The following is a 25,578-nucleotide window of genomic DNA, read 5'->3' on the forward strand; positions in this document are numbered from 1 at the left end:
CGGCCACCGTCGTCCGTTTCCCTTCTGATTCGTCTTCACCCCGCCCCGTATTCCCGGATCTAGAGCCTGAAGCTAGAGGCGGGAGTGCTCCTCAAGAGTCGGTAGAGTGATTGGGGGTACGCGTAAGAAAATAAAGCCAAGAAATCTTTAGTAAATTAAAGCTGAAGGCAGAGGAAATACAATAGATATCTGGCTGCAGTTAGGAAGTTTTAAAACGAATAAGATATCTTGACAGTGTGGCAAAAAAGACTACCATTCCCAGTGGTTACTGCGTCTGAGAAGCGCTGCTTTCTGGGGATGGTAGTGTCTAGAAGCTGTGTTTGAAGTATCAGGTCTGAAGACAGCCTCTTAAAATTAAAAAGGGAAGCAGTTTGAATTGGGCCTTCCTGTATCTTCATAATCAAACCCAGGCCTACATATGTTTAAAAAATCTTTAAAAAAATAGGGACACACTGCATTTAAGACATGCTTTATTATCGACGATTCCTTATTTAGGAATAGGTAGTTGATGTGTGTGGGCTGGGTCTCTGTGTGTGAGCAACCTCGTGGTTGCTGAGGAGGCCTGAGGAAAGCGGAAGCCCACTACACGGCCCGCTTCTAGCGCATCTGTGCACGCTAATTTTGAGCTGATTCTTTTTGTAGTCTTGAAAGACCAGAACGCCTGTTGTCTGTTACCCACTTTCGTTTCGGTAGACAATTCTTGTGTATACTTCTCGCCATGGCTCAGCTCCAGGCACGCTTCTTCACTGACAATAAGAAGTAAGTAAGCGTCCCTTTCTTTCCTCTCCTCTTGGCCCCCTTAGATCTTTTCCAAGAACTCCTTCTGTATGACTTTGTGAATTCTCGGTTGTTTTTGCCCACAATTCCTCTCCCTACTCTTTTTTTTTTTTTTTTTTTTTTTTTTTGCTTCACTCTTGACCTAAGCGCGTTTTCCGATAAAGCAGAACTGATACCTGGCCGGGATTTCTCAGGAATCGACATCTGAGATCGCCGATCCTTTTTGCCTCGCTTTTAAGGCTGTATATAATTTGAACTGTGAGTGTAGAGGCATCTAAGGGTCTTCACCTTTGATTGCTGAATGAAGCACATGTAATTTTAACAATGAAGAATGGACCCCTTACAGGCTGCCTGTTAGTGGGGTTTCACAGTTTCTCAAAACACAAGTTTATTTTTTTAGGTAGATGATAGACAGTGCTTTTCCAAACCAGGCTAGAAAGTGGAGTTCTGAATGGGAGTTGGTAGAACTTTTTTTTTTTTAAATGTGTATTTATTTTGAGAGAGAGAGAGAGAGAGAGAATCCCAAGGAGGCCCCATGTACTCAGTGTAAAGCCCAACGGGTTGGATCTCAGGAACCTGAGATCATGACCTGAGCAGAAATAAAGAGTTCTACCGTTAACCGAGGAGCTACCCAGGCACCCCAGTAGAACTAGTTTTTGATAAAGAGTGTAAAGTTCTTTCAGTTACAAGTTTGTGTATTCATATACATACTTATACATGTATGTGTGTGTGTGTGTATATATATATATGTGCATGTTTGGATGTATATATGAATATTTTTGCTAATGGTCCCCAGGTCAGTAGCATTTCTTTCAAACCTAATTGTATTCAATCTTGTGGTATACATTACACTATTAACTTTTCTTAGTGTCTTTCTAGCTATATTGTAAGTCTCTTGATGGTAGGGACTGTATTAATCTTCTTGAATTGATGGAGTCAACAAATGTTTGTCAAGTTCTTCTCATACTCATGATAAATAATGAATATTTGCTGTACTAACAAGTTAATGCCAGTAGTAAGCTAGATAACTCCCACTTTAATTAAAATTATGTCTTTAAGTCTTTGTAGCTTTATGAGTTGACCTAGTAAATCATATTCACTGGTCTTGTATTCTTGCTTACAGTATAGGTAAATTGTATTATCAATGCACATAGTATATATACTTAGTCTGAATATTTCTCAAGGAATGTGGTGCAATACCATGACCACTGTATTTCTTCTAATTGAAGTTTTTTTTTTTTAATATTTTTTAATTTATTTATAGGAGAGAGAGACAGCGTGAGCAGGGGAGGGTCAGAGAGAGAGGGAGACACAGACTCTGAAATAGGCTCCAGGCTCTGAGCTGGCAGTCAGCACAGAGCCGGACGCGGGGCTCGAACCCACGAACCGCGAGATCATGACCTAAGCGAAAGTCGGACGCTTAACCGACTAAGCCACCCAGGCGCCCCTCTAATTGAAGTTTTTATTGAAATAATTGTTGATTCACATGAAGTTTTAAGAAGTAATAGACCATTGTGTCTTAACTCCTGAGATAAATGGATAAACATATATATGTGTATATATGTATTTAAATTCTTCAAAAAGTTAACAAAACCTAAAAATCAAGTTCTTCCTTCTTATACATTATATAAGTAACGGTTATATATTACATATTCTTATATATTATCTAAGAACTGGTAAGTAAAATAAGGAGGATAGTTTTTTCTTGTATGTGTATGTAATTTACATATACATGTGTACGTGAATTATGCTGCTCTCCCCTGCCCTCTCATTTTACTGACCAAATAGTAGGTGAAAGGAAAAACCAAAAACTTTAATTCTAGGTTTTGTTGCCTTTTGGAGATCCTAAGTTACTACTTAAAAAATTTTTTAAGCATAATACATATAAATATAGCTGTAGCCTTACTACTCAAAGTATATTTTGAAGATCAGCAGCATCAAAATCACTTGGGAGGTTTTAGAAAAAGTAGAATCTCAGATTCCACCTCAGACCTACTGATTTACAATCTACATTTTAAGAAGATCTGAAGCCCCCTTTCCTAGCCCTACCCCATAGTAGCAAAAAGAGATTTATTGTATCATGTCTTGATGAGCCCCTAGATTCTACCTTAACATCTTTTGAAACTTCCATTCTCCACAAATATAGCCTTAGACCTTTTTTTGCTTTAGACCTTTTTTTTTTTTTTAAATTTTTTTTTAATGTTTTATTTATTTCTAGGAGAGAGAGAGACAGCATGAGCAGGGAAGGGTCAGAGAGAGAGGGAATCACAGACTCTGAAACAGGCTTCAGGCTCTGAGCTGGCAGTCAGCACAGAGCCCGATGCGGGGCTCGAACCCACGAACCGCGAGATCATGACCCAAGCGAAAGTCAGACGCTTAACCGACTAAGCCACCCAGGCGCCCCTAGACCTTTTTTTGTAGTAACAACTTTATTGAGATATAATTCACTTAGAACAGAATTCATACTTTAAAGTCTCCATTTCAGTGGGTTTGAGTATATTTGCAAAATTGAACAACCAAAACTGCAACTTTAGAACATTTTTTATCACCCTGATTCAGCTATTACCCCCTAATCCTTTCAAACACAGCCCTAGGCAACCACTAATCTACTTTGTATCTTTGTGGATTTGTCTGTTCCACAATGGACAATTCATATAAATGGAATTATATAATTTGTGTTCTTTTGTGACTGGCTTCTTTCACTTACTTAGAATGATGTTTACAAAGTCCATCCACACTGTAATATGTATCAGTACTTACTCCTTTTTAGGGCCAAATAGTATTCCATTGTGTGGATATAACAGCAAATTTTGTTTGCAGTTTTAAAGTAGATGGTCGTTTAGATTGTTTCTACCTTCTGGCTGTTAGAAGGAGTGGTGATGTGAACTTTTGTGTGTAAGTTTTTGTGTGGACATGTATTTTCATTTCTCTTGGATATATACTTAGGAGTAGAGTTGCTAGGTCAAATGGCAATTTCATATTTAACTTTTGACAATAAAAAAAATTCGGGGGGGACACCTTGGTGGCTCAGTCGATTGAGCGGACTTTGGCTCAGGTTCATGGATTCGAGCCCCCACATCAGGCTCGCTGCTGTCAGCCTGTCAGCGCAGAGCCTGCTTCAGATCCTCTGTCCCACTCTCCCTTCCCCTTCCCTGCTTGTGCTCTCCTAAAAATAAGCATTAAAAAAACCATTTTTTAAAATGTTTATTTAACTTTGAGAGACAGACTGAGACAAAGAAGGCATGACCAGGGGAGGGGCAGAGAGGGGGAGACAACAATACAAAGCAGGCTCCAGGCTCTGAGCTGTCAGCATAGAGCCTGATGCTGAGCTCCAACTCGCAAGACCCATGATCATGACCTGAGCTGAAGACTGGGCTACTCAGGCACTGCTTTCATATTTAACCTTTTGAAGAATTTCCAGTGTTTTTACAAAGTAGCTGTACCATTTTACATTCCCATCAGTCATGAATAAGGATTTGAATTTCTTCACATCCTCACCAATGCTTCTGACCTTCATTATAGTCATTATAATGTGAAGTGCTATTTCATTGTGATTTGATTTGCAGATCTTTTTTTTTTTTTTAAGTTTATTTTTGAGAGAGACCAAGCACAAGTGGGGGAGGGACAGGGAGAGACAGAGAACCAGAATTCAAAGCAGGCCCCAGGCTCTGAGCTGTCAGCACAGAGCCTGACATGACATGGGGCTGGAACTCACAGTCAAATCATGACCAGAGCCAAAGTTGGATGCTTAACCAACTGAGCCACCCAGGTGTCCCTGATTTGCATATCCTTGGTGAACAATGATATTGAGCATCTTTTTTCATGTGTCTGTTGACCATTTGTGTATCTTTGCAGAAATGTCTATTTTACTACTTTGCCCATTTTTTAAATTAGGTTGTCTTTTTATTCTTGAGTTGTAAGTATACTTTATATATTCTAGATATGAGTTCCTTATCAGAAACATGATTTGCAACTGTTTTCTCCCATTTTCTCTTATAAGAGTTTTCTAATTTGACCTGTGTCGTGTGTTCCTCTAATCCAGTCTCACCAGTGCTGTGAAGAATATCTAACTAAACAAAATTTGGATGTTATTCTTTAATTAGAACTACTGCAGTGGTACCTCATTGCCTAGAGAAAGAAGTAAAAATTATTTCATGTTGTAAATAAACCACTCCATGAACGTCTCTTTACCTCATCTTTGGTCACTGTCTAGAGCTAACTCACACTTTGTGGGATAGGCTGGGTAGTCAGTTTAATAACTCTCAACTATCATTTGCTACTCTTCCTGCTTCCTGCACCCCTTCTTTCTGTCTACCCCTCCCTTACCTGACAAAAAGCTTAAGAGTGATCTTGTCCATTCTTTCACACCCTGTTTTTCTATATTATTCTTTGGTTGAAATGACCTACAACTTCTTTGTCATTCTGTATATCACTTATGACATTGTTCTTAAATAGTTTTATTGTATCTTGATTACCAGACTCTGACCTTTTCTGAGAACAGAGATCATGTCCTAATTCATTTTTAACCCTATGTAGCAAAATCTCTAGCATGTATTAGATACCCAGTAAATATTTGCTGAATGAATAAATGCACATATATTAAAATAATCCACAGACTTGACTTTGACATATGATTTCCTTTTTATAGATATGCAGTAGAGGATGTTCCCTTCTCAATTCCTGCAGCCTCTGAAATTGCTGACCTTAGTAACATCATCAATAAGTTGCTGGAGGCCAAAAATGGTAGGTATATATGCTCCAAGAAGTTAGGAGAGGGCGCAGTGCCACTAACTGCACTAAAATATATCATGTTTTTTATTTTCTTTTTTTAGCCTTATTTTATAATACTGAATGCATTTGTAATGGTAAAATTTATAAATTATAACACGGCTTTCCCTGCTACATGTTACTTTTTTAAATGCTTTAAAATAGAAGTTTTCTGAAAAAATATTTCTTATTTATTTCAGTTTAATCTGCTTTAAAAAATTTTTTTTAATGTTTATTTATTTTTGAGAGATAGAGAGAGAGAGAGACAGCATGAGCTGGGGAGGGGCGGGCAGAGAGAGAGGGAAACACAGAATCTGAAGCAGGCCCCAGGCTCTAAGCCGTCAGCACAGAGCCCCATGTGTGGCTTGAACCCACAAACTGTGAGATCATGACCTGAACCAAAGTTGGATGCTTAACTGACTGAGCCACCCAGGCGCCCCAGTTTAATCTCCTTTTAAGGCACTATGGAGATAAGGTGGTTGACGTTTAGGAATATGCTTTTGTTGTAATAGTTATGACACTGTGGTTTTCCTGGGGAGGACTGGGATGGGTAGGCATAGAATAAGTATCTAGGTGCTTGAGCCCCATTTGCTACACTTCTACAAAGCAAAATGACAGTGTCACTATTTGAGTGTTTATTTTGTGTAATAATAGATGCCAATACTAATACTAGAATTTTTTCAAGTATTTAGAATTCATTGAAAAATTAATGGTAAAATTTTATAAACATGCAAGGGTATCAAGTAAAACGTTTAAGAGATACAAATATTAAACATATGCTGTTGTTTGAAAATAAATTATTAGCCCATAAAATTCATATGAAAACGGTATGCAAAAATACTGATGAAACAAGATTGGCCAGGAGTTGATAACTGTAAAATTATGTGGCAGGTATATGAAGGTTTACTATATTATTCTCCACTTTAGCTTATGTTTGAATTTTTCTATAATCAAATGTATTTTAAAAAGGAAACCATACATAAAATAGAAGATATAAGCATGAAGATTTGAAAATAACATAAAGCATGATCTTTAAAAACAAAATTTGTAAATGAAGTCACCATTTAGAAACAAGCATATTTTTACCCAGATATTTCTTTTGATTTTACCCTCATTGGAGGAATGAGGAGTTGAGAATTGTAAACTAATGCCTAATATATTCCTCTTCTCTGTCTTCTAATAATCCTATAACGTTTTTGTTTGAGATGTTTTGTTTTCAATTTTTATTTTTTTGGTAATCTCTGTATCCAACTTGGGGCTTAAAGTCATGACCCTGAGAACAAGTCTCACCATCTTTCAGCTGAGCCAGCCAGGCACCCCTGAGATGATGTTTATGAACAGTTTTTTGGGTTTTGGTTTTTGTTTTTTTGTGGGGTTTTTTTGGTGGCAGTGGCCAATAGTCTAAAAAGCAATTAAAGCTATTTTTCTTAATTGAGAGACATTCATATGACACTTCTCATAGGTCCTTGTCTTTACTTCATCCAGTTGATGCATAGACATTGATAAATATTTACTTTTGATTATAACACTGTCATATATTCTTGTTGGAAAAGTCTTTGAACAAAATAAGAATTATTCTTGTAATAGAATCTTTGCATTACCAGTGTCTGGGTGTTTGTTGTTACCCAAACAATTGTATAGTTTTCTAAAGCTGTAGACTGAACATGGTGGTTTTTTTTTGGTTTTTTTTGTTTTTTTTTGTATAAATCAAATAAGTCATTGATTGCTCTTGAGTTGAAGATGCAAATGATTCAGATTTCAGATTTTTAAAAAGTAACAATCCAAATAATTCAATGAGAGAATTCTTTTTTCAGCTAATAAATGCAGAAAGAATAAAGAATTTTTAGCATTTTGTAACTCCAAGTGAAATAATGGGTTTAAGCAGTGATTATCAGTAGCTACTAAAACTATTCCTTGGTGAAAGGCTGACGAAGAATATTATGATGGATGGGATCAGACTGACAATATCAGAACCCAGATGTAGATTTTCACATCATAGAAAGACACACAACAAGATAATGCATTTCCTGATGTGATGTAATAGGAAGTACATAATGCTATGTATAAATATTCTTGCCAGGAAAAAAAGTTAACTTGAATTCTAATCAGTTGTTTAGGTTGGCCTGGTGTATAGGATGTATAGTTGGTAGAGGAACATTTTATAGGACACTTTGGAGATGTAATCAACCAAATCCAGAATGTAAGAAATATTAGAAGACAGATGACTCAGTTTCTTTTTTATTTAAAAAAATTTTTTTAACATTTATTTATTTTTGAAAGACAGAAAGTGAGCAGGGTAAGGGCAAAGAGAGATAGAATCCAAAGAGCCGTCAGCACAGAACCTGACACAGGGCTTGAACTCACGAGCTGTGAGATCATGACCTGAGCCGAAGTCAGATGCTTAACCAACTGAGCCACCCAGGCGTCCCCCCACCTCCCAGTTTCTTTAACAAATGAATGACAAAGGGAAAAAAAGAGGAGGAACTGTTAAAGATTAAATAAAACATATTGATCGAATATAATATGTGGACCTTGGATGCTGATTCTAAAAACCTCACTGTAGGTCACCTATCTGGCTCAGTCAGAAGGGCATGGAACTCTTCATCTGAGGGCCGAGTTCAAGCCCCACATTGGGTATAGAGATGACTTGAATAAATAAAGACACCTAAAACAATAAAATAAAAATAAAAAACTCACTGTAAAGAGAAGGAAACATGAACATTGGCTATTTGATATTAAAAGGAATAATGATTAAATTTTTAATATCACTTTTTTTAAGTCCTTTTATTTTAGAGATACATATTAAAGCATTTACAGGTAAAAATGATAGCATTTCTTTTTTAATGTTTTTTATTTATTTCTGAAAGAGAGAGAGAGAGAGCATGAGCAGGGGAGGGTCAGAGAGAGGGACAGAGATACAGAATCTGAAGGAGGCTCCAGGCTCTGAGCTAGCTGTCAGCACAGAGCCCGACGCAAGGCTCGAACCCATGAACCATGAGATCATGACCTGAGCCAAAGTCGGATGCTTAACTGACTGAGCCACCCAGGTGCCCCCAAAATAAGAGCATTTCTAAGGTTTGATTTAAAATAAACCAGTAGACTGGGGTGCCTGGGTGACTCAGTGGGTTGGGTGTCTGACTTCAGCTCAGGTCATGATCTCATGTTTGTGGGTTCAAGCCCCACATCGGGTTTTGTGCTCACAGCTAGCTCAGAGCCTGGAGCCTGTCTTCAGATTCTGTATCTCCCTCTCTGACCCTCCCCTGCTTGTGCTGTCTCTCTCTGACTCTCAAAAATAAATTAAAAAAAAAAAAATTAAAAAAATAATAAAACCAGCAGAGTGGAGAGAGGCGTATAGATGATTGTCAGTGAGTTGGTAATTGTCAAAGTATATGATGAGGTTGGGAATTCATAATGTTATTTCTAGTTTTATATATATTTGGAATTTTCCATAAAGCTTTTTGAAATAGAAATAAATAATAAAAAATTTATATGGAAATAATAGAAACAACAATAGTAAAAAATTATACCAACAGAACAAAGTCCTCTGTTCCTAAAAATCACATAGTGTACTGGAATAGAATACATGGCCTGATTACGCCGTGAAGAAAATCTGGAGAAACTCAGAGGCCACACTGGGATAATAGGTACCTGTTTGTTTGGGGTTTCTCATATATCTCTGCCAATGTCATTTCAGGTTCTAAGAGTGATCATTTTATTATTCATTTTCTTTAGAGTTCCACAAACATGTGGAGTTTGATTTCCTTATCAAGGGCCAGTTTCTGCGAATGCCCTTGCTCAAACACATGGAACTGGAAAACATCTCATCAGTAAGTTCATATGTTTACCTGCTCTGTTTTAAGTTAGGTATTCTCAGGTAGTGTAGGAAACATTTAGAATCAGCCTGAATTTTTAGTAACCAAGATTTTTTTGACTAGTATTTTTTTCTAGAAATTTGAACTTCAGTTTTTGTATATTCAATTTTGAAATCCCCTCTTCTGAGAGTATATTACTCAAGAAATGCAGATGAATGAATATGAAAATAAAACCTTCCTATTTGTGGAAGAATTATCAAAAAAGGGAATAGCAAATACATGTTTGTTACCCATAAAGGTGTACAAAATGATTGTGCACATATAAAAACTTATGGGTTTGAAAATTGTGATTTATAGTGGTTCCCCCTTCCTCTGATTTTCAAAGTTCCCTTGATATTGCTTTAATAATTTAAAATGTAATTTATAACTGCTTTTATAATTTTTAGGCAAGTATTAGAATTATAAAATGTGCATAAAATTTATCATTTAACCATTTTTAAGTGTATAATGCAGTGGCATTAAGTATATTCACAATATTATGTATGCATCACTATATCTATATAGAGGACTGTTTCATCATCCTCATTGAGTAAAATGCTTCTATAATTTTACTTTTTAAACTTTATTATATTCTCCCTCTACCTTGCTTTTGGCATAAATTTCCCAAGGTTATTGATATTTCTTACTATTACTGTTAGCATACTGTTAGGTCAGATAAAGTTTTTTGCCTTTTGCATGGCTCCAAATTTCTGGGTCACGAAGAGGACTGACATGAAAGAGACATAATAAACTGGGGGTCCTTTATGTTTCTAATATACTATTTTGAAACTGTACTGCCTGATTGATTTCTGGTTTTTCTCTGTCACTAGGAAGAGGTTGTGGAACTAGAGTATGTGGAGAAGTACACTGCACCCCAGCCAGAGCAATGCTTGTTCCATGATGACTGGATCAGTTCAATCAGAGGGGCAGAGGAATGGTATTGCCATTTTATTTTGCCACTCCCATTAGCCTTTTTAATTGCACTGTGTGAATATTTTTCTCTGATTGACTCTGTGTTATTTGTAAAAGTAATTTTGTAATATATATATCAGTGTCCATGCCAAAGATCTTTACATTCAATTTATTCAAAAAGAAACATCTATTTTCCTTCTCAAGATGTTGTAGTGACATTTGTCTATAAGTGAATAAGTCAAGTGTCTTAAGGTATTTATTTACTTTGAGTGTGTTGCTTATAAGACCAAATATATAATTTGTTCCATAGAGGGGGGAAAAAACTTTTATAACCACAAATCTGGCCTACTACCATGAAGATGTAGATCATGCTATTTTAGGGCTAAAAAGGGCAGACTGGATTTGAGAAGATATGGATGGCTCAAAACAAATCCTTAGTGGCCTTACTTGTTGAAAAGCATCTTGAAAGTGGATTATAGTACAAGCTTACATTTTTAAAAGAATATCCTCCTGGAGTTGTTACACAAGTGATGTTTTTACTGGTTTTACTTTTATTTTGGATGGTTTTACTGTTTTTCTGTTGAATGGTCTTCACTGGTTAAGTACAAAGGGCAGTTAGGCTTTACAAGCAATATCTCTTGAGAGTTGTAGTGTTTACAGTAGTAATTAAAATGAAGTCTAGGTTTTTTAAATTATATTTTTATTTTTAGGTCAGAAAAAGTCACATGTAAGATCTGATCTAGTGTGTTTTAAAATCTTAGTCTTGATATTAAAAACCTTTTTAAAGTATAATCTCAAGGTTTACTTTATTAGTGTTTTAGAATATAATTGATTTCAGGGGCACCTGGGCGGCTCAGTCCATTGAGCGTCCAACTTCCGCTCAGGTCATGATCTCCCAGTTTGTGAGTTCGAGCCCCGTGTCAGGCTCAGTGCTGACAACTCAAGCCTGCTTGGATTCTGTCTACCCCTCCTCCATTCACGTTCTGTCTCTCTCAAAAATAAAAATAAACATTAAAAAAGAAGGAAATATAATAGATTTCAGAATTTGAACAAGCTGCTTTTTGTATTTCATAAGATTTTATTTTATTTTTTTATTATTATTTTTTTTTTCTTCATAGGATCTTGACTGGTTCTTATGATAAGACTTCTAGGATCTGGTCCTTGGAAGGAAAGTCAATAATGACAATTGTGGGACACACAGATGTTATAAAAGATGTGGCCTGGGTGAAAAAAGGTTAGGACTCTTTGCCTGAACTGAAAGTAATCCTGAATAGGGAACTGGAAATAAGCCATCTTCAATGCTGGGGCAAAATGGGGATGGAGTAGGAAATGTCAAGTGCCTCAGTTATTGTGAAGTCTTTCAAAAATACAGTGTTGAAGAAGAAAAAGGTAATGTAAGAAAATCCATAAGTGGTAGAATTCAATCCATACATTTTTAATATCATAACAGATAATGTGCACTTTCAAGTTAATACTGTGTTAAACTCATATTTTATAGTATTTTTGAAAGACCATCCTTTTATACTATAAGTTACTTCTTTTTCAAAGCTGGTGCATAGCTCTTTCATCTTCTTAATGTCTTTCTCAGAAAAAAATCAATTCTTCAGTTTTAGAACATAACATATTTAAAATTTTTGTACTAATCTGTTCTTGTATACTCCTTTCTCTAGACAGTTTGTCTTGCCTACTGTTGAGTGCCTCTATGGATCAGACTATTCTCTTATGGGAGTGGAATGTAGAGAGAAACAAAGTGAAAGCCCTGCACTGCTGCAGAGGTCATGCTGGAAGTGTGGATTCTATAGCTGTTGATAGCACAGGAACTAAAGTAAGTAGCTAGTGTATTACTAGTACTTTTGAATTAGAATTTGAGCTTCTTATGCAAATAGTTTTTTTCTTCATGTATTCATTGTGATTATCCTATTCAAAACAGTTGGTAATTAAAGACTATGATTTCAAACCCAAAATAAATACTCTTGCAATAAGAGAGATGTTCACTTCCTCAGTCTGGGTATGTCTGGTTACTGCAGAAATTTTAAGAAATCAGGTAAACAAGCAGTGTAACTTTCTTTAATCATAGTGATTAACATTTTCAATCTTCTAGCTACTCAGTGCTTTCATCAATTGAAAAAATCAAGTTGGTCATCTAAGCCTTAGCGTACTCAGGGTTTGTGTTAATAGAGGTTGTTTTACTATTATTGCTGATTCACTCTATCGTGACAAAATGATAAAAGTTAAAAGGAAAAAAACTGAAGTACAATACACTATTGACATGAGGGACTTTAAATTCTCTTGCCATTTGAAAGCTTCCTTTTTTTTTTTTTTTTTACAAATAGTTTACTGTCAAATTAGTTTCCACATAACACTCAGTGCTCATCCCCACGAGTGTCCTCCTCCATGCCCATCCCCCCTCCCCCCCCACATCCATCAGTCCTCAGTTTTTGTCAGCATTCAAGAGTCTCTCATGGTTTGCCTCTCTCCCTTTCCCCCACCATTTCCGCCCTTCTTCTCCCCCTTGGTCCTCCGTCAAGTTCCTCCTAATCCTCCTATATGTGCAAACATATGATATTTGTCCTTCTCTGCCTGACTTATTTCGCTCAGCATAACACCCTCAAGGTCCATCCATGTTGCTACACATGGCCAGATTTCATGCTTTCTCATTGCCATGTAGTATTCCATGGTATAGATAAACCACATCTTCTTGATCCATTCGTCCGTTGATGGACACTTAGGCTCTTTCCATGTTTTGGCTATTGTGGAGAGTGCTGCTATGAACATTGGGGTACATGTGCTCCTATGCCTCAGCATTTCTGTATCCCTTGGGTAAATTCCTAGCAGTGCTATTGCTGGGTCTAGGGGAGTTCTGTTGTTAGTTTCCTGAGGAACCTCCACACTGTTTCCAGAGGGGCTGCACCAGTTTTTCCCACCAACAGTGTAGGAGGGTGCCCGTTTCTCCACATCCTCGCCAGCATCTAGAGTTCTCTGATTTGCTCATTTTAGCCCCTCTGACTGGCGTGAGGTGGTATCTCAGTGTGGTTTTGATTTGTATTTCCCTGATGAGGAGGGATGCTGAGCATCGTTTCACGGGTCTGTTGGCCATCTGGATGTCCTCTTTGGAGAAGTGTCTGTTCATATCTTCTGCACATTTCTCCACTGGGTTGTTTGTTTTTCAGGTGTGGAGTTTGGTGAGTTCCTTATAGATTCTGGATATTAACCCTTTATCTGATATGTCATTTGCAACCATCTTTTCCCATTCCGTTGGTTGCCTGTTAATTTTCTGGGTTGTTTCCTTGGCTGTGCAGAAGCATTTGAAAGCTTCCTAAACTACATTGAGTTGTGCCTGGTTTAAGAGTGTTTCTTCAGGGCACCTGGGTGGCTCAGTCAGTTAAGCGTCTGACTTCGGCTCAGGTCATGATCTCAGAGTCCGTGGGCTCAAGCCCCACATCGGGCTCTGTGCTGACAGCTCAAAGCCTGGAGGCTGCTTCAGATCCTGTCTCCCCCTTTCTCTCTGCCCCTCCCCCATTCGTTCTCTGTCTCTGTCTCAAAATAAAATAAAAAGTCATAAAAAATTTTTTAAAAAGAAAAGAGTGTTTTTTCAGCATTTCTTTACCAATTAGCATAACAGAGGACACTTGATGCATTCAAAGGTAAAGATTTATAATTATTCATATGGAGCCATAAAGGTTTACCTGTTGTTGAGTCCAAACTTAGATGAATTAAGCATACCCTACCCTTTTGGCTATAAGAGATAGAAACTCATCTTGAACTTTTTTAAGATGAAAAGATTGTGAGATCCAGGGTCCCTGGGTGGCTCAGTTGTTGAACATTCAACTTCAGCTCAGGTCATGAACTCATGGTTTGTGGGTTCAAGGCCTGCGTTGAGCGCTGTGCTGACAGCTCAGAGCCTGGAGCCTGTTTCAGATTCCGTCTCTCTTTCCTTCTCTCTCTCTCTCTCTCTCTCTCTCTGTCCCTCCCCCCTCCTTACTCTGTCTCTGTCTCTCAAAATGAATAAATATTTGTGAGAGACAAAAGATTGTGAGATCCAGGAAGGAATGAACAATCACATCACTAACTGGGTGAGGATGCATTTGAGTCCTAGGAGCCAATGGAGTTGAGCTTGAATGTGGCCAGCACATTCCTCTCTCTTCCTCATTCACCTCCCTAGTTGACGACTTATTTTTCACCTCACAATGGCTTTTTCATTTAAAAAAATTTTTTAATATTTATTTTATTTTTGAATTAAAAAATGTTTTTAATGTTTATTTTTGAAGGAGATAAACAGAGCATGAACAGGGAAAGAGCAGAGAGAGAGGAGACACAGAATCTGAAGCAGGCTCCAGACTCTGAGCTGTCAGCACAGAGCCCATCGCGAGGCTTGAGCTTACAAGCTGTGAGATCATGACCTGAGCTGAAGTTGGATGCTTAACTGAATGAGCCATCCAGGCACCCCAATGTTTATTTTATTTTTGAGAGAGAAAGACAGTGTGAGCAGGAGAGGGGCAGAGAGAAAGGGAGACACAGAATCTGAAGCAGGCTCTAGGCCCTGAGTTGTCAGCACGGAGCCCAATGTGGGGCTTAAACCCACAAACTGTGAGGTCATGACCTAAGCTGAAGTCAAATGCTTAACCGACTGAACCACTCAGGTGCCCCCAAACTGGCTTTTTCCACATGACAATAAAACCTGGCCTTCAGTATTCCTAGGTTTCCCGTCCTTTACCATCAGCTCCTGGAAAAGATGAACTTCAACTCTCTGGAACACAGGCTTTCAAAACAAGGTCCTGAATGAAGTAGGGAGAGACCTATTGGTACTATATAGATCAGTTGACTACGTTCATCTATGCAACCAAAGCCAGGGCACAGGGCCATGTAAGACTGGCAGCTCTTTAGTTGCCATTAGATTATGGATACAACTTCCAGGAGACTAGAAAGCTATGCAGATGTTACCATAGTAGTAAAGGATTTCAGAACAAAGTAAAGGTTTTAAGTTCTAAATAGAAAAGTCAAGGCAAATAATATGATAGATTATATTATATACTCTTTTCTCTTTATATATATCTTTTTAGTTTTGCAGTGGCTCCTGGGACAAGATGCTAAAGATCTGGTCTACAGGTAAATATTTGTATATTTTGACTTATTAAGAATGTTTCAAGAATTCCAGTGTGAAAGAAGACTTTTTAACCCCCATTTTGATCCACAAAAATGGATCAGAGCGTTTTAGGACACAAATAAAAAGAACATATCAAGAAAAATTAGTATATTTTGTGTTTCAAAATGTGTTTCTATCTATTACCCCCTTATTTATTCAACCATGTCACTGAATTGCTGCACGTAACCCAACAACATGATTGGTGTGATGGGACATTTCTGCTTAGTTCTCAGAGTTCTCTTATTCAGGAACCTGGAAATAAACAAAAATAGCTTCTGAGTCATTTTGATACACTCCACTGTTAGAGGAATTTCTTAGTTAAAAGACGCCTGGGTGGCTCAGCTGGATAAGTGTCCGACTCTTGGTTTTGGCTGATGTCACGATCTCACGGTTTGTGAGATCGAGCCCCATGTCCATGCTGATAGCGCGGAACATGCTTGGGATTCTCTCTCCCTCTGCCTGTCCCTCGCTCATGCTCTCTCTCTCCCTCTCAATAAAAAATCTTAAAAAATGAAAAAGATTTCTTAGTTAAGCTAATTAAACTTCTTAAGTTTATTTATTTCCGTTGAGAGAAGTAGACACAGTGTGAGTAGGGAAGGGGCAGAGAAAGAGAGCGAATCCCAATCAGGCTCCACGATGCCAGTGCAAAGCCTGATAATGGGGCTTGAGCTCACAAAACTGAGAGATCATGACCTGAGCTGAAACCAAGAGTTGGATGCTTAACCAACTGAGCCACCCAGTGCCTCTTAAAATTTTGTTTTCAGTGTAGTTAAGTGCCAAACTTAATTTTTTTACTTTGAAAACGTAGAAGGAATAATTAGAGGAGAAAGAGTTGGAGGAAGGAGGACTCTTAAAGGAAGGTGCCTTGATAAGTAGTGGGGAGAAAAAAGGGGGAAAACCCACAAATATTTAAATTATAAAGAACAGGCAGTATAGAATTATTTATTGCCTAGATAAACAGAGCAGAATTCCTATTACTTTTGAGGGAATTGCTTTATTACAATATAACACCCTAACTACAGTTCACAAAGTAGAGTTGGGGGATCAAAAAAAGCCCAAACTGTATCAGTTAAGAAATAAAGATCCGTCATTTCAGTAGATTTCTCAGTAATGCTTAAAGCAAACAGGTTTGAGGCAGAAAGGAGTTTGGAAAGTTTTCCTTTTCTGGAATATTTTATTGTCTGAAATACTTTTAATTCATTGTTGCAAAAGTGAAATAGTCAAGAAGAATTAGCATGACTGGATTGTATCGCAGTTTACTGTGTTTGTTTACCTGTCATTCCCTTCTTTTTTTTTTATGTTCATTTATTTTATTTTGAGAGAGAGAGACAGCATGTGTGTGCACGTGGCGGGGGGAGGGGTGGCGAGAGCCAGAATCCCAAGCAGGCTTCTTGCTGTCAGTGCAGAGCCCACTTGTCAGTGCAGAGCCCAGCACAGGGCTTGATTTCACAAACCATGAGATCATGACTGAGCCCAAATCAAAAGTTAGATGCCTAACTAACTGAGCCACCCAGGTGCCTTGTTATTCCCTTCTTCATAATACCAATACAATGTGGTCAGAACTCTCCTACAACTAACAGTAAGCATTTTTTTATAGATACGGTGAAGTGATGAGTATTCATAATTATGATCTTAAAGACATAGCAGGATATCAAACTGGTTAGGCTTTAGGATTTTAATGTACTCAGTTTTTTGCTTTTTCCTTTTGGAGAACTAATAACCCAGGTACTGTTTTTATATGTAAATTGCTGTTAAACAAAATAAGGAGGAATATTTATTCCCTAACCAGTTAAGGTAACATGGAGAAAACATATACCCAGAAATGTAAGAATTTTTTAAGTCTGTTTGTAATTAATATTTAAATTTTTAAAACATCAAATCTAATTCTCTGTGATACAGTTCCTACAGATGAAGATGATGAAATGGAGGAATCCACAAATCGACCGAGAAAGAAACAGAAAACGGAGCAGTTGGGACTAACAAGGGTAAGTATTTTTGAGAACTTACTATATTTGGCTGAGGTCTGTATTGACAAACGTATGACAATTTAATCTTAGCTATTTAAATTTCCCTTTTTCTTGCTTTGCTGCTTCAACTATAATTAGGCTTTCTTGCAGTAGATTTGTACATTTTTATTACAAATACTGTAGTATGCTATATTTATCTGAGTCTTTGAATGTAGTGGTATTTAGTCAGGCTTATAGATTGGTAGGTTGATTATTTAGCTATTACATTTGAACTCATAGTGCATTTTGTAGTAGAATCTTGTAATTTTTAAAGCTTGAACCCACGTTAAGTGAAATATTTTAATACCGGATTGTTTAATGATACTGTTTCATGCACTGAGGATATAATTCTTACTAGGAATGCTAATTGTATCTCCTAAATCAGTAGAAACTCAAAATTAATTTGAGTTTTGATTCTGTCATTTAACTATTAGATCCAGTTAGATCAAACTCAGAAAGTTCACCCAGATTCTTATTCTGTTTTGTTAGGAAAATGTTTGTCATAATATGATTTGACCTATGTTAATACGCTTAATGAGACGGACGATACTGAATCAGGTTTAGGAAGACATGTTTTCCATTCATTTTCTAACAGCCGTAATGAATGTGCAGTAAAACACACATTTGCACGTTATTTCTTTTAGTTACCAATAACAAGATTTTTTATAAAAATGGTTGAAAAGGAGGAATAAAGTATGATCATAAATTGATTAATCAGAGTCACATAAAATGTAATAAAAAATAGCACTTAACCAGTTCCAACTGAAAGAAGTGGTTTATGATTTCTTAATACATTTAAACATGGACTGCTGAATTGCAAGAGGAATAATCTGGCAGCTACTTAATTTCCTTATCACTTAGTCTTAAGTTAAAGCTGTAAATGCCTCACCAGTTGGATATTGTGTAAGTGGTAATTTATTGATGCATCTCCCTGGTCAACATTTAAAGAATATCTGAGGAGAAAAAGATTTCTTGAATTAGAGAAATTAATCACTTAGAGGGTAGCTTTTCTTCCTTTCTTTCAATTGAAGTTTGACATACATATAGTGTACAGTGAGGTTTCACGAAATATATAGTCAAATAATCAGAACCCAAATAAAGCATAGAGAATTACCAACACCCTAGAAGATTTCCTCCAGTCTGCTTTGCAATCAGTAGCCTGTAAAGGTTTGAAACTTTGCTAATCTCTCATCTAATATAAGCCACTCACATTACAGATAAGGTAATAATATTTAAGGAGGTTAAATAGAACAGTTACAAATGTAGGTTAACTGTCTCCCATTTCAAAACTCTTTCCCTCTTTCACTTGTTCTTTAAGATAGACATTATACCTGGTTTGGGGATTTTAATTTGAGAAAAACATTAGAGATTTTGTAGTATTAATAAATGGACCATGGACATTATTTAAAGTTTGGACAATATAACTTAGAAGATGCTGAGGAAATCATGAGAGTAACCTATTGAGATGATATATTTACCTGGAAGAGTTGGGAAGAAATTGGTAGCAGCTAGACTCAAACCTAGATCTCTTTGACCCCACAGCCTTTTCAACTAACTTCTACATATAATATATACATATGAAAGAGTTAACTTAGTGTTAACATTAATACTTCTCAAAATAAAAAGTAAAACAGATGGAAAAGCAGTAGAATATAGAGGAAAGACTACAAAGCTTTAAGTAATATTTGGGTTCAAACTTAAGTCCACCATGTATAAACTGTATGACCTTGAGCAAGTTATCTTTTTCAGCTTTCCTGTCTTCATCATGAAATCAAATCAGAAATGTGTTTTGGACGATTGTTGTAAGGAGGAATTCAGGCAAGATATGAAAGTTAAAGCATCTGCTGTATGGCTTCAGAAGTAAATAACTACTATTACTGTTTCAATTACTCAGAACTAAAAATGCCTTTCCTTTTGGGTATCTTTCATTTCTAGACTCCCATAGTGACCCTTTCTGGCCACAAGGAAGCAGTTTCATCAGTTCTGTGGTCAGATGCCGAAGAAATCTGCAGTGCATCTTGGGACCACACAATTAGAGTGTGGGATGTTGAGTCTGGCAGTCTTAAGTCAACTTTGGTAAGACTTAAAAATTCGGTAATTCCCTGATTAACTTTGAGATTCTAGAGATGGTCATTTCTGGCTTACCATTTAAATGTTCTTTCCTCCTTGTTTTTCAGACAGGAAATAGAGTGTTTAATTGTATCTCCTATTCTCCACTTTGTAAACGTTTAGCATCTGGAAGCACAGATAGGCATATCAGGCTGTGGGATCCCCGAACTAAAGGTGAGTTTTGTAAGTCAGTAGAGGAGAAATACGGGTAAATAATATCAGTTTATCTTCTCACTAGAAACGTGTATAAAAAGAAAATTTTCTACAAATACTGTTTTGGGATCTGCCTACTTCTCTTCTAAAATTCAATAATTTTTTTTTTTTTTTTTGTTCAGATGGTTCTTTGGTGTCGCTATCCCTAACCTCACATACAGGTTGGGTCACATCATTAAAGTGGTCTCCTACCCATGAGCAGCAGCTGATTTCAGGTTCTTTAGATAACATCGTGAAGCTGTGGGATACAAGAAGGTAAATCCTATTTATGATCTACAAAGAAAGTATTTGAAATAACTACTATATACAGAGAAAATGAAATGAATGCTGAAAAGATTATCTAAAAGCAGAAGAGTAAAAAAGTTTTATGATCTGATATAAATATTGGTGTCAAAAAGGAAAGCCAGGACCAAAGGAATTTTGTTCATGTTGATAGGGGTTTTTTCTTGCATTCTGAAAAAATTTATCTTAAACCTTAATATAAATGTGATATTATAGAAGTAGAAGGCAATGGTTTCTAAATAAATGGAACTCTAATCAAATAATAAATTATATGTTAATAGAAAATTAAGTAAAAGTACATATTAAAAAATTTTTTAATGTTTATTTTTGAAAGAGAGAGGAAGAGAGGTAGAATGTGAGCAGAGGAGGGGCAGAGAGAGGGAGACACAGAATCCGAAGCAGGCTCTAGGCTCTCAGCTGTCAGCACAGAGCCCGATGCAGGGCTCCAACTCAGGAACTGCGAGATCATGACCTGAGCTGAAGTCAGGTGCCTGACTGACTGAGCCACCCAGGCACCCCTAAAAATACATATTTTTAAGATAACTAGATACTAAAGTTTTTTGTTAATAGTATGTACAAAGAACCCCCAGTGAAATGCATACACAGTGTATTTACGTATTTTTACAGGTAGAATGGAGAGGCATTAATCAAATATCTGTTTTTTATTGACCTAAGTCTGCATTTTAACATCGTTATACTACCTTATGATGCATGATTTGTTAATATCTAGAAGGTTATTTACATATAGTTGGATACTTGATAAAGCAATTAGCATATAGTTTCTGATAGCAGTGCTATGAAGCAAGTAAAGCAGAGTTGAGGGACACTTCTTTAGGAATGGGTTATTCTTGAAAGTGATTTTATAGTAGTGAATTGAACAATGGGAAGGTATCAGCTATGCACAAATCATAGTAGAGGAACAGCAGATAAGGTGGGGGAAATCTTGGCATGTTGGTAAAATAGCAAGAGGGTCAGTGTTGATGGAGTGGAGTTAGCAGGGAGAAGAGTGACAGGACATGAAGCAGGTAGAAGTATACTGCAAGACCTTAGGCGCCATGGTAAGAAATTTGAGTTTCATTTTAAGTTTAATGGGGAAGGTTTTGTGGGTTCTAAATAGGGTAGGAAGAATGGAAGCAGAGAGGTCCTGGGTTGGACTCTAGGTATATTTTGAAGACAGCTCTTTAGCAGGATTGGCTCCTGGACAGAATATGGAGATAGGAATCCAGGAGTAATGGCCATATTTTCTGCCTGCACAATTGAGCCATTAATAGTACAACTTACTGTGATGGAAAGGAATAGAGAAACAGGTTTAAGAAGGAAAATCAAGAGTTTTGTTTTGGTTGTTTTAAATTTGTAGTGTCCATGAGATAACCACATGTCAGGCAATTGGATATACATATCAAAATCAGGGGAGAAGTTTGAGCTAAAGATACAAATATGTGAGCTATCAGCATATATGTAGAAGGATGAAGGATATATAAAGCCATGATTTGAAGGTAAAAGAAAAGTAGTCAAGGAATGTGAAAATGGGCCTAATTATGAATAAATATTTATAAATAAATAGCATTTTTCTTGAATATTTATTGCAATAAATCTCTGTATTATGCTAGTGGTAGGGGAAAATCAGCAGAGCCAGTCAAGTAAATACTCAGGATTTTAAGATTAACTGGTTATTGGGGCAAGGATGGTAAAGTCTGTAAAGTTTTCAGAAAAGTATATGTGATTAGTCATGTATGTTTTTTAATGCATGAAATGCATATAACATGGTAATACTTTATCTTTTAGTTGTAAGGCTCCTCTCTATGATCTGGCTGCCCATGAAGACAAAGTTCTAAGTGTAGACTGGACAGACACAGGGGTAAGAATTTTTTAGTTCTTTGTTGACAAGGAAAAATAGAGACTAAATCTGGTGCTTGTATTTAGGGAGTTATTACTTTCAATATATCTGATAATTATAATTCTGTATTCTAAGATTCCCTTAATATTATTCCTAAAATCTCACATCTCATTCAAAGAAGAAACAAATTTGTCCTTTACTGTTAGGAGTAGTAAAATTTGAAAAGTTTGAAACAGTTTTTTTCTCTAGTATTTTAATGAACTGTTTTAAGTCCATAAACTTGCTTCTTCAGACTAATTGGATCTAAGTATTTCCAACCTACAAAAAATCTAGAATAAGTGTAGACCATAAAATCTGCTTAAAGGATTACAGCTTACTTATTTTTCTGTATAAATATTAGTTTTTATTGCCTAAGAATTTTTTCCAAATAGAGGTCCTAGGGCTACTTGAGTAATTTGTAATATCCATTTATATTAAGACAGTTAATATACTTTCCTATAAAATGTAATTTTCTTAAATAGGTAAACTATATCTTCCCTCAAACTTTTAAATTTTATTATATTTTTTAACAAATGCTTCTAGAAAGTACAATAGTGTATCACACCTCAACCAAATTGAAATGCTCATTTTTAAAGTTTTAATATAGTGTATTGTAGTATTGTAGTGAAAATTGATGTAATTGGTCCATTTATAACTTTCAATGAGAGTTAACTGCTAATCCATAAGTCCTTCTGTAATCAGAACCATTGGTATTTAACTATGTTTAACTATCATATGAAATAATTCTATTTACTTATATGTTTGTGGGTTTTTTTTCTCTCCCTTTATGCAGTTACTTCTGAGTGGAGGAGCAGACAATAAATTGTATTCCTACAGATATACACCTACCACTTCTCATGTTGGGGCTTGAAAGTGAATGATAGATTAGACTACAGAGATTGTGTCTATAAGTGAAATTGATAGAGAATCCTCAGATTACATCAATGACGGTTCAGAAAGCAGCCTCTTAAAGTTTATGGTTTCATTCTAAATAGTAGCTATCACTGTCTATTTCTTTATTTTGTATTTATTATATAGTAGTTTGTGTTGTTAAAATATAAAATGTGACCTGCCTTCTCAGCCATATGCAAACTCTTGAAACTAAACTGAGTTTTTTATTTCCTTTTAGAGGTATTGGTTTGAATTAAGATTTGCTTTCGAAATGTGGTAAAAGCATATATTAAAAATAAAGTAATTGTCCAGATTTTTATTTGGGGAAACTTAAGTAATTCCTGTGTTAGCTGCTTAAGAAAAGTATCTTAAGAAAACTAATAAATTCTAATAGAGAAAAAACTAAAAATACTCTTTGCTTTGGGTAAAATAAGTGATGTCTACTTATCATAAGATTTTGTGGGCATTCAACATTAAAACATGTAGATTCTGCCAATTAAGAGTTTGCTGAAGTATTTTAAGTGAAGTGCTTTGTATTAAAGATATGTTAGAATCCTGGGGCTCCTGGCTGGCTTGGTCAGTAGAGTGTGCAACTCTTGATCTCAGAGTGTGGACCTCAGAAGTTTGAGCCCCGTTTTGGGTCTGGAGCCTACTTTTTTAAAAAAAAAAAAAGGTATGTCAGAATGCTTTAGAAATTACATACATACAGGGGCACCTGGGTGGCTCAGTCGGTTAAATGTCCAACTTCGGCTCACGTCATGATCTCATGGTTCGTGGGTTCGAGCCCCACATCGGGCTCTGTGCTGATAGCTAGCTCAGAGCCTGGAGGCTGTTTCGGATTCTGTGTCTCCCTCTCTCTCTGACCCTCCCCTGCTCACGTGCGCTCTCTCTGTCTCTGTCTCTGTCTCTGTCTCTCTCTCTCTCTCTTAGAAATAAATAAAACATTAAAAAAAAAGGATCTCGCAGTTCATGAGTTCAAGCCCTGTGTCAGGTTCTATGCTGACATCTTGTAGGCTGGAGCCTGCTTCAGATTCTGTGACTCCCTCTCAGCCCCTCCCCTGCTCATGCTCTGTCTCTCAAAAATGAATGAACATTAAAAAAATTGTTTTTAAAAGATATTACATACAGATTTCATGATAACCAGGAATCTTTCTCCCTAACCTATCCTCGTATGTAGGTAAGAATAGAATTTTTTAGGGGCGCCTGGGTGGCTCAGTTGGTTAAATGTCCAACTTCAGCTCAGGTCATGATCTCACGTTTTGTGGGTTCAAGCCCTGCATCAGGTTCTGTGCTGACAGCTAGCTCAGAGCCTGGAGCCTGCTTCCCATTCTGTCTCCCTCTCTGACCTTCCCCTGCTCACACTTTCTCTCTCTCTCTCAGAAATAAATAAAACATTAAAAAAAATTTAAAAAGAATAAAATTTTTAGACAAAATCTTTCAGTCAGTATTAGATAATAAACATTCTATAAGTTATATATTATTAGCATTTATCTTAATGTATTTATCATATACTAAATATTTAAGGTAAATGTCTTCTTAAAGTATGATTTCCATCTTTAATGGATTGGTATGTCTCAAGCAGAGCACTATAGCCTCTAAGTAATAATATGGAAAATAAGTTTGGTCTCATCACAAGACTGTAACACAGTATATCTCACAAAATGTTCCTATCAACAGGGGTCTAGGAAATAATACTTGGCTGCAATTGAGAACAAAATTAACAATGGATTAAACCAGTTAGGAGTTTAGTTCTCTCATAAGTTGAAATCAGAGGCAGTCCAGGGCTGGGAGAGTGGTTTTGTTCTACACTCAGGGACCCATGCTCCCTCTCTCCCTAGGATATGGTCCTCATTTTCACACAAGAGCAAGAGCTACAGTTGTTAAATCATTTCTTGAAAGTATATTTTAATGCTTAAAAAGTGAATAAAGTTAGCCAGAAAATACATAATCTATTTTTCTCATGTAGTGCAGCCTGGTATAAAATTCATCATATCTATGGTATCTGGAAATCTAACTTTTACAGGACAAAGAATTTATATTCTTGTTTTGGATGGTCTCTGAATGAGCCAAGGACAGAGTTATTTAAATGTCTTTCTTAACTCCCCCAATCTGGGCTTTTCAGTTGTACTACGCCTATACGAGGTGGCTGAAGTAAAGGTAAAGAGACCTATAAATTAGATTTTTTAGAACTGACCCTGATTCCAAGGCAGGATACATTCATGGTTCAGGCACTCTCCCTTGGGATGGGCATAACATTAGTGATCCAGTCTCTGGGAGAAGGATTATCCAATCAATCTCTGCCAAATTTCTCTCCTTGTATAACTCATGTGGTTAGATCTTAAACAGGAAAAATATGAGAGTCCAACAGAAGCCCAGAAGACTCAGTCCTCTTATATTGCTCTCCTACCCCTTTCCTCGAAAGTAGGAGTGTCCCTTTCAATGGTCCATTTTCCTCTTAGCTATACCAGAGACAAGGGCTTTGTATGGATTTAAATGCTCCTAAGATTCTCATGGAAAATGAGTGTTGCTTCTTTCCTAGTGCTGGATGAAGTTAGAAATGAGACAGTGCAGTGCTCAGGACATGCTGACTGATAGAGGATTATTTATGCGGTCTTGGCATAGTAATGAGGTTCATAAACATGTTGATACTTGCTCTTAAACCTCATCAAAGTTTTAAGAAATTCCTTTCTTACTGTTTAAACTACCTAAAACTAAAAGTTAGACTCAAAGTATACCTAATTGTCAGTTCAA

The 25,578-nt window shown here is 36.6% G+C and overlaps 1 protein-coding gene across 2 annotated transcripts; it reads left to right on the forward strand.

The window, feature by feature from the left end:
• Positions 1-38: 38 nt before the first annotated feature.
• On the forward strand, positions 39-23,323 carry WDR12 (WD repeat domain 12). Of its 2 annotated transcripts, none has more exons than XM_039257406.1 (14): positions 39-116; positions 643-759; positions 5,426-5,520; positions 9,277-9,371; positions 10,226-10,332; positions 11,426-11,541; positions 11,978-12,132; positions 15,368-15,413; positions 17,350-17,435; positions 19,392-19,532; positions 19,634-19,739; positions 19,901-20,033; positions 21,846-21,918; positions 22,730-23,323. In XM_039257406.1, the coding sequence occupies exons 2-14, from the start codon at positions 719-721 to the stop codon at positions 22,805-22,807; spliced, it is 1,272 nt and encodes a 423-aa protein (XP_039113337.1). In that variant the 5' UTR covers positions 39-116; positions 643-718; the 3' UTR covers positions 22,808-23,323. The 2 variants fall into 2 exon arrangements, with proteins under 2 accessions (XP_039113337.1, XP_039113338.1); XM_039257407.1 differs by having other exon boundaries at positions 83-101.
• Positions 23,324-25,578: the final 2,255 nt, after the last annotated feature.

This window comes from Hyaena hyaena, unplaced genomic scaffold (assembly GCF_003009895.1).
Source record: "Hyaena hyaena isolate Hyena2069 unplaced genomic scaffold, ASM300989v1 scaffold_615, whole genome shotgun sequence".
NCBI lineage: Eukaryota > Metazoa > Chordata > Mammalia > Carnivora > Hyaenidae > Hyaena > Hyaena hyaena.

Coding starts and splice junctions, on each gene's coding strand:
- WDR12 (XM_039257406.1), top strand. CDS start 719: ATGGCTCAGCTCCAGGCACGCTTCTTCACTGACAATAAGAA. Junction 15,414..17,349: donor GCTAAAGATCTGGTCTACAG/GTAAATATTTGT, acceptor TCTGTGATACAG/TTCCTACAGATGAAGATGAT. Junction 17,436..19,391: donor AGCAGTTGGGACTAACAAGG/GTAAGTATTTTT, acceptor TTTCATTTCTAG/ACTCCCATAGTGACCCTTTC.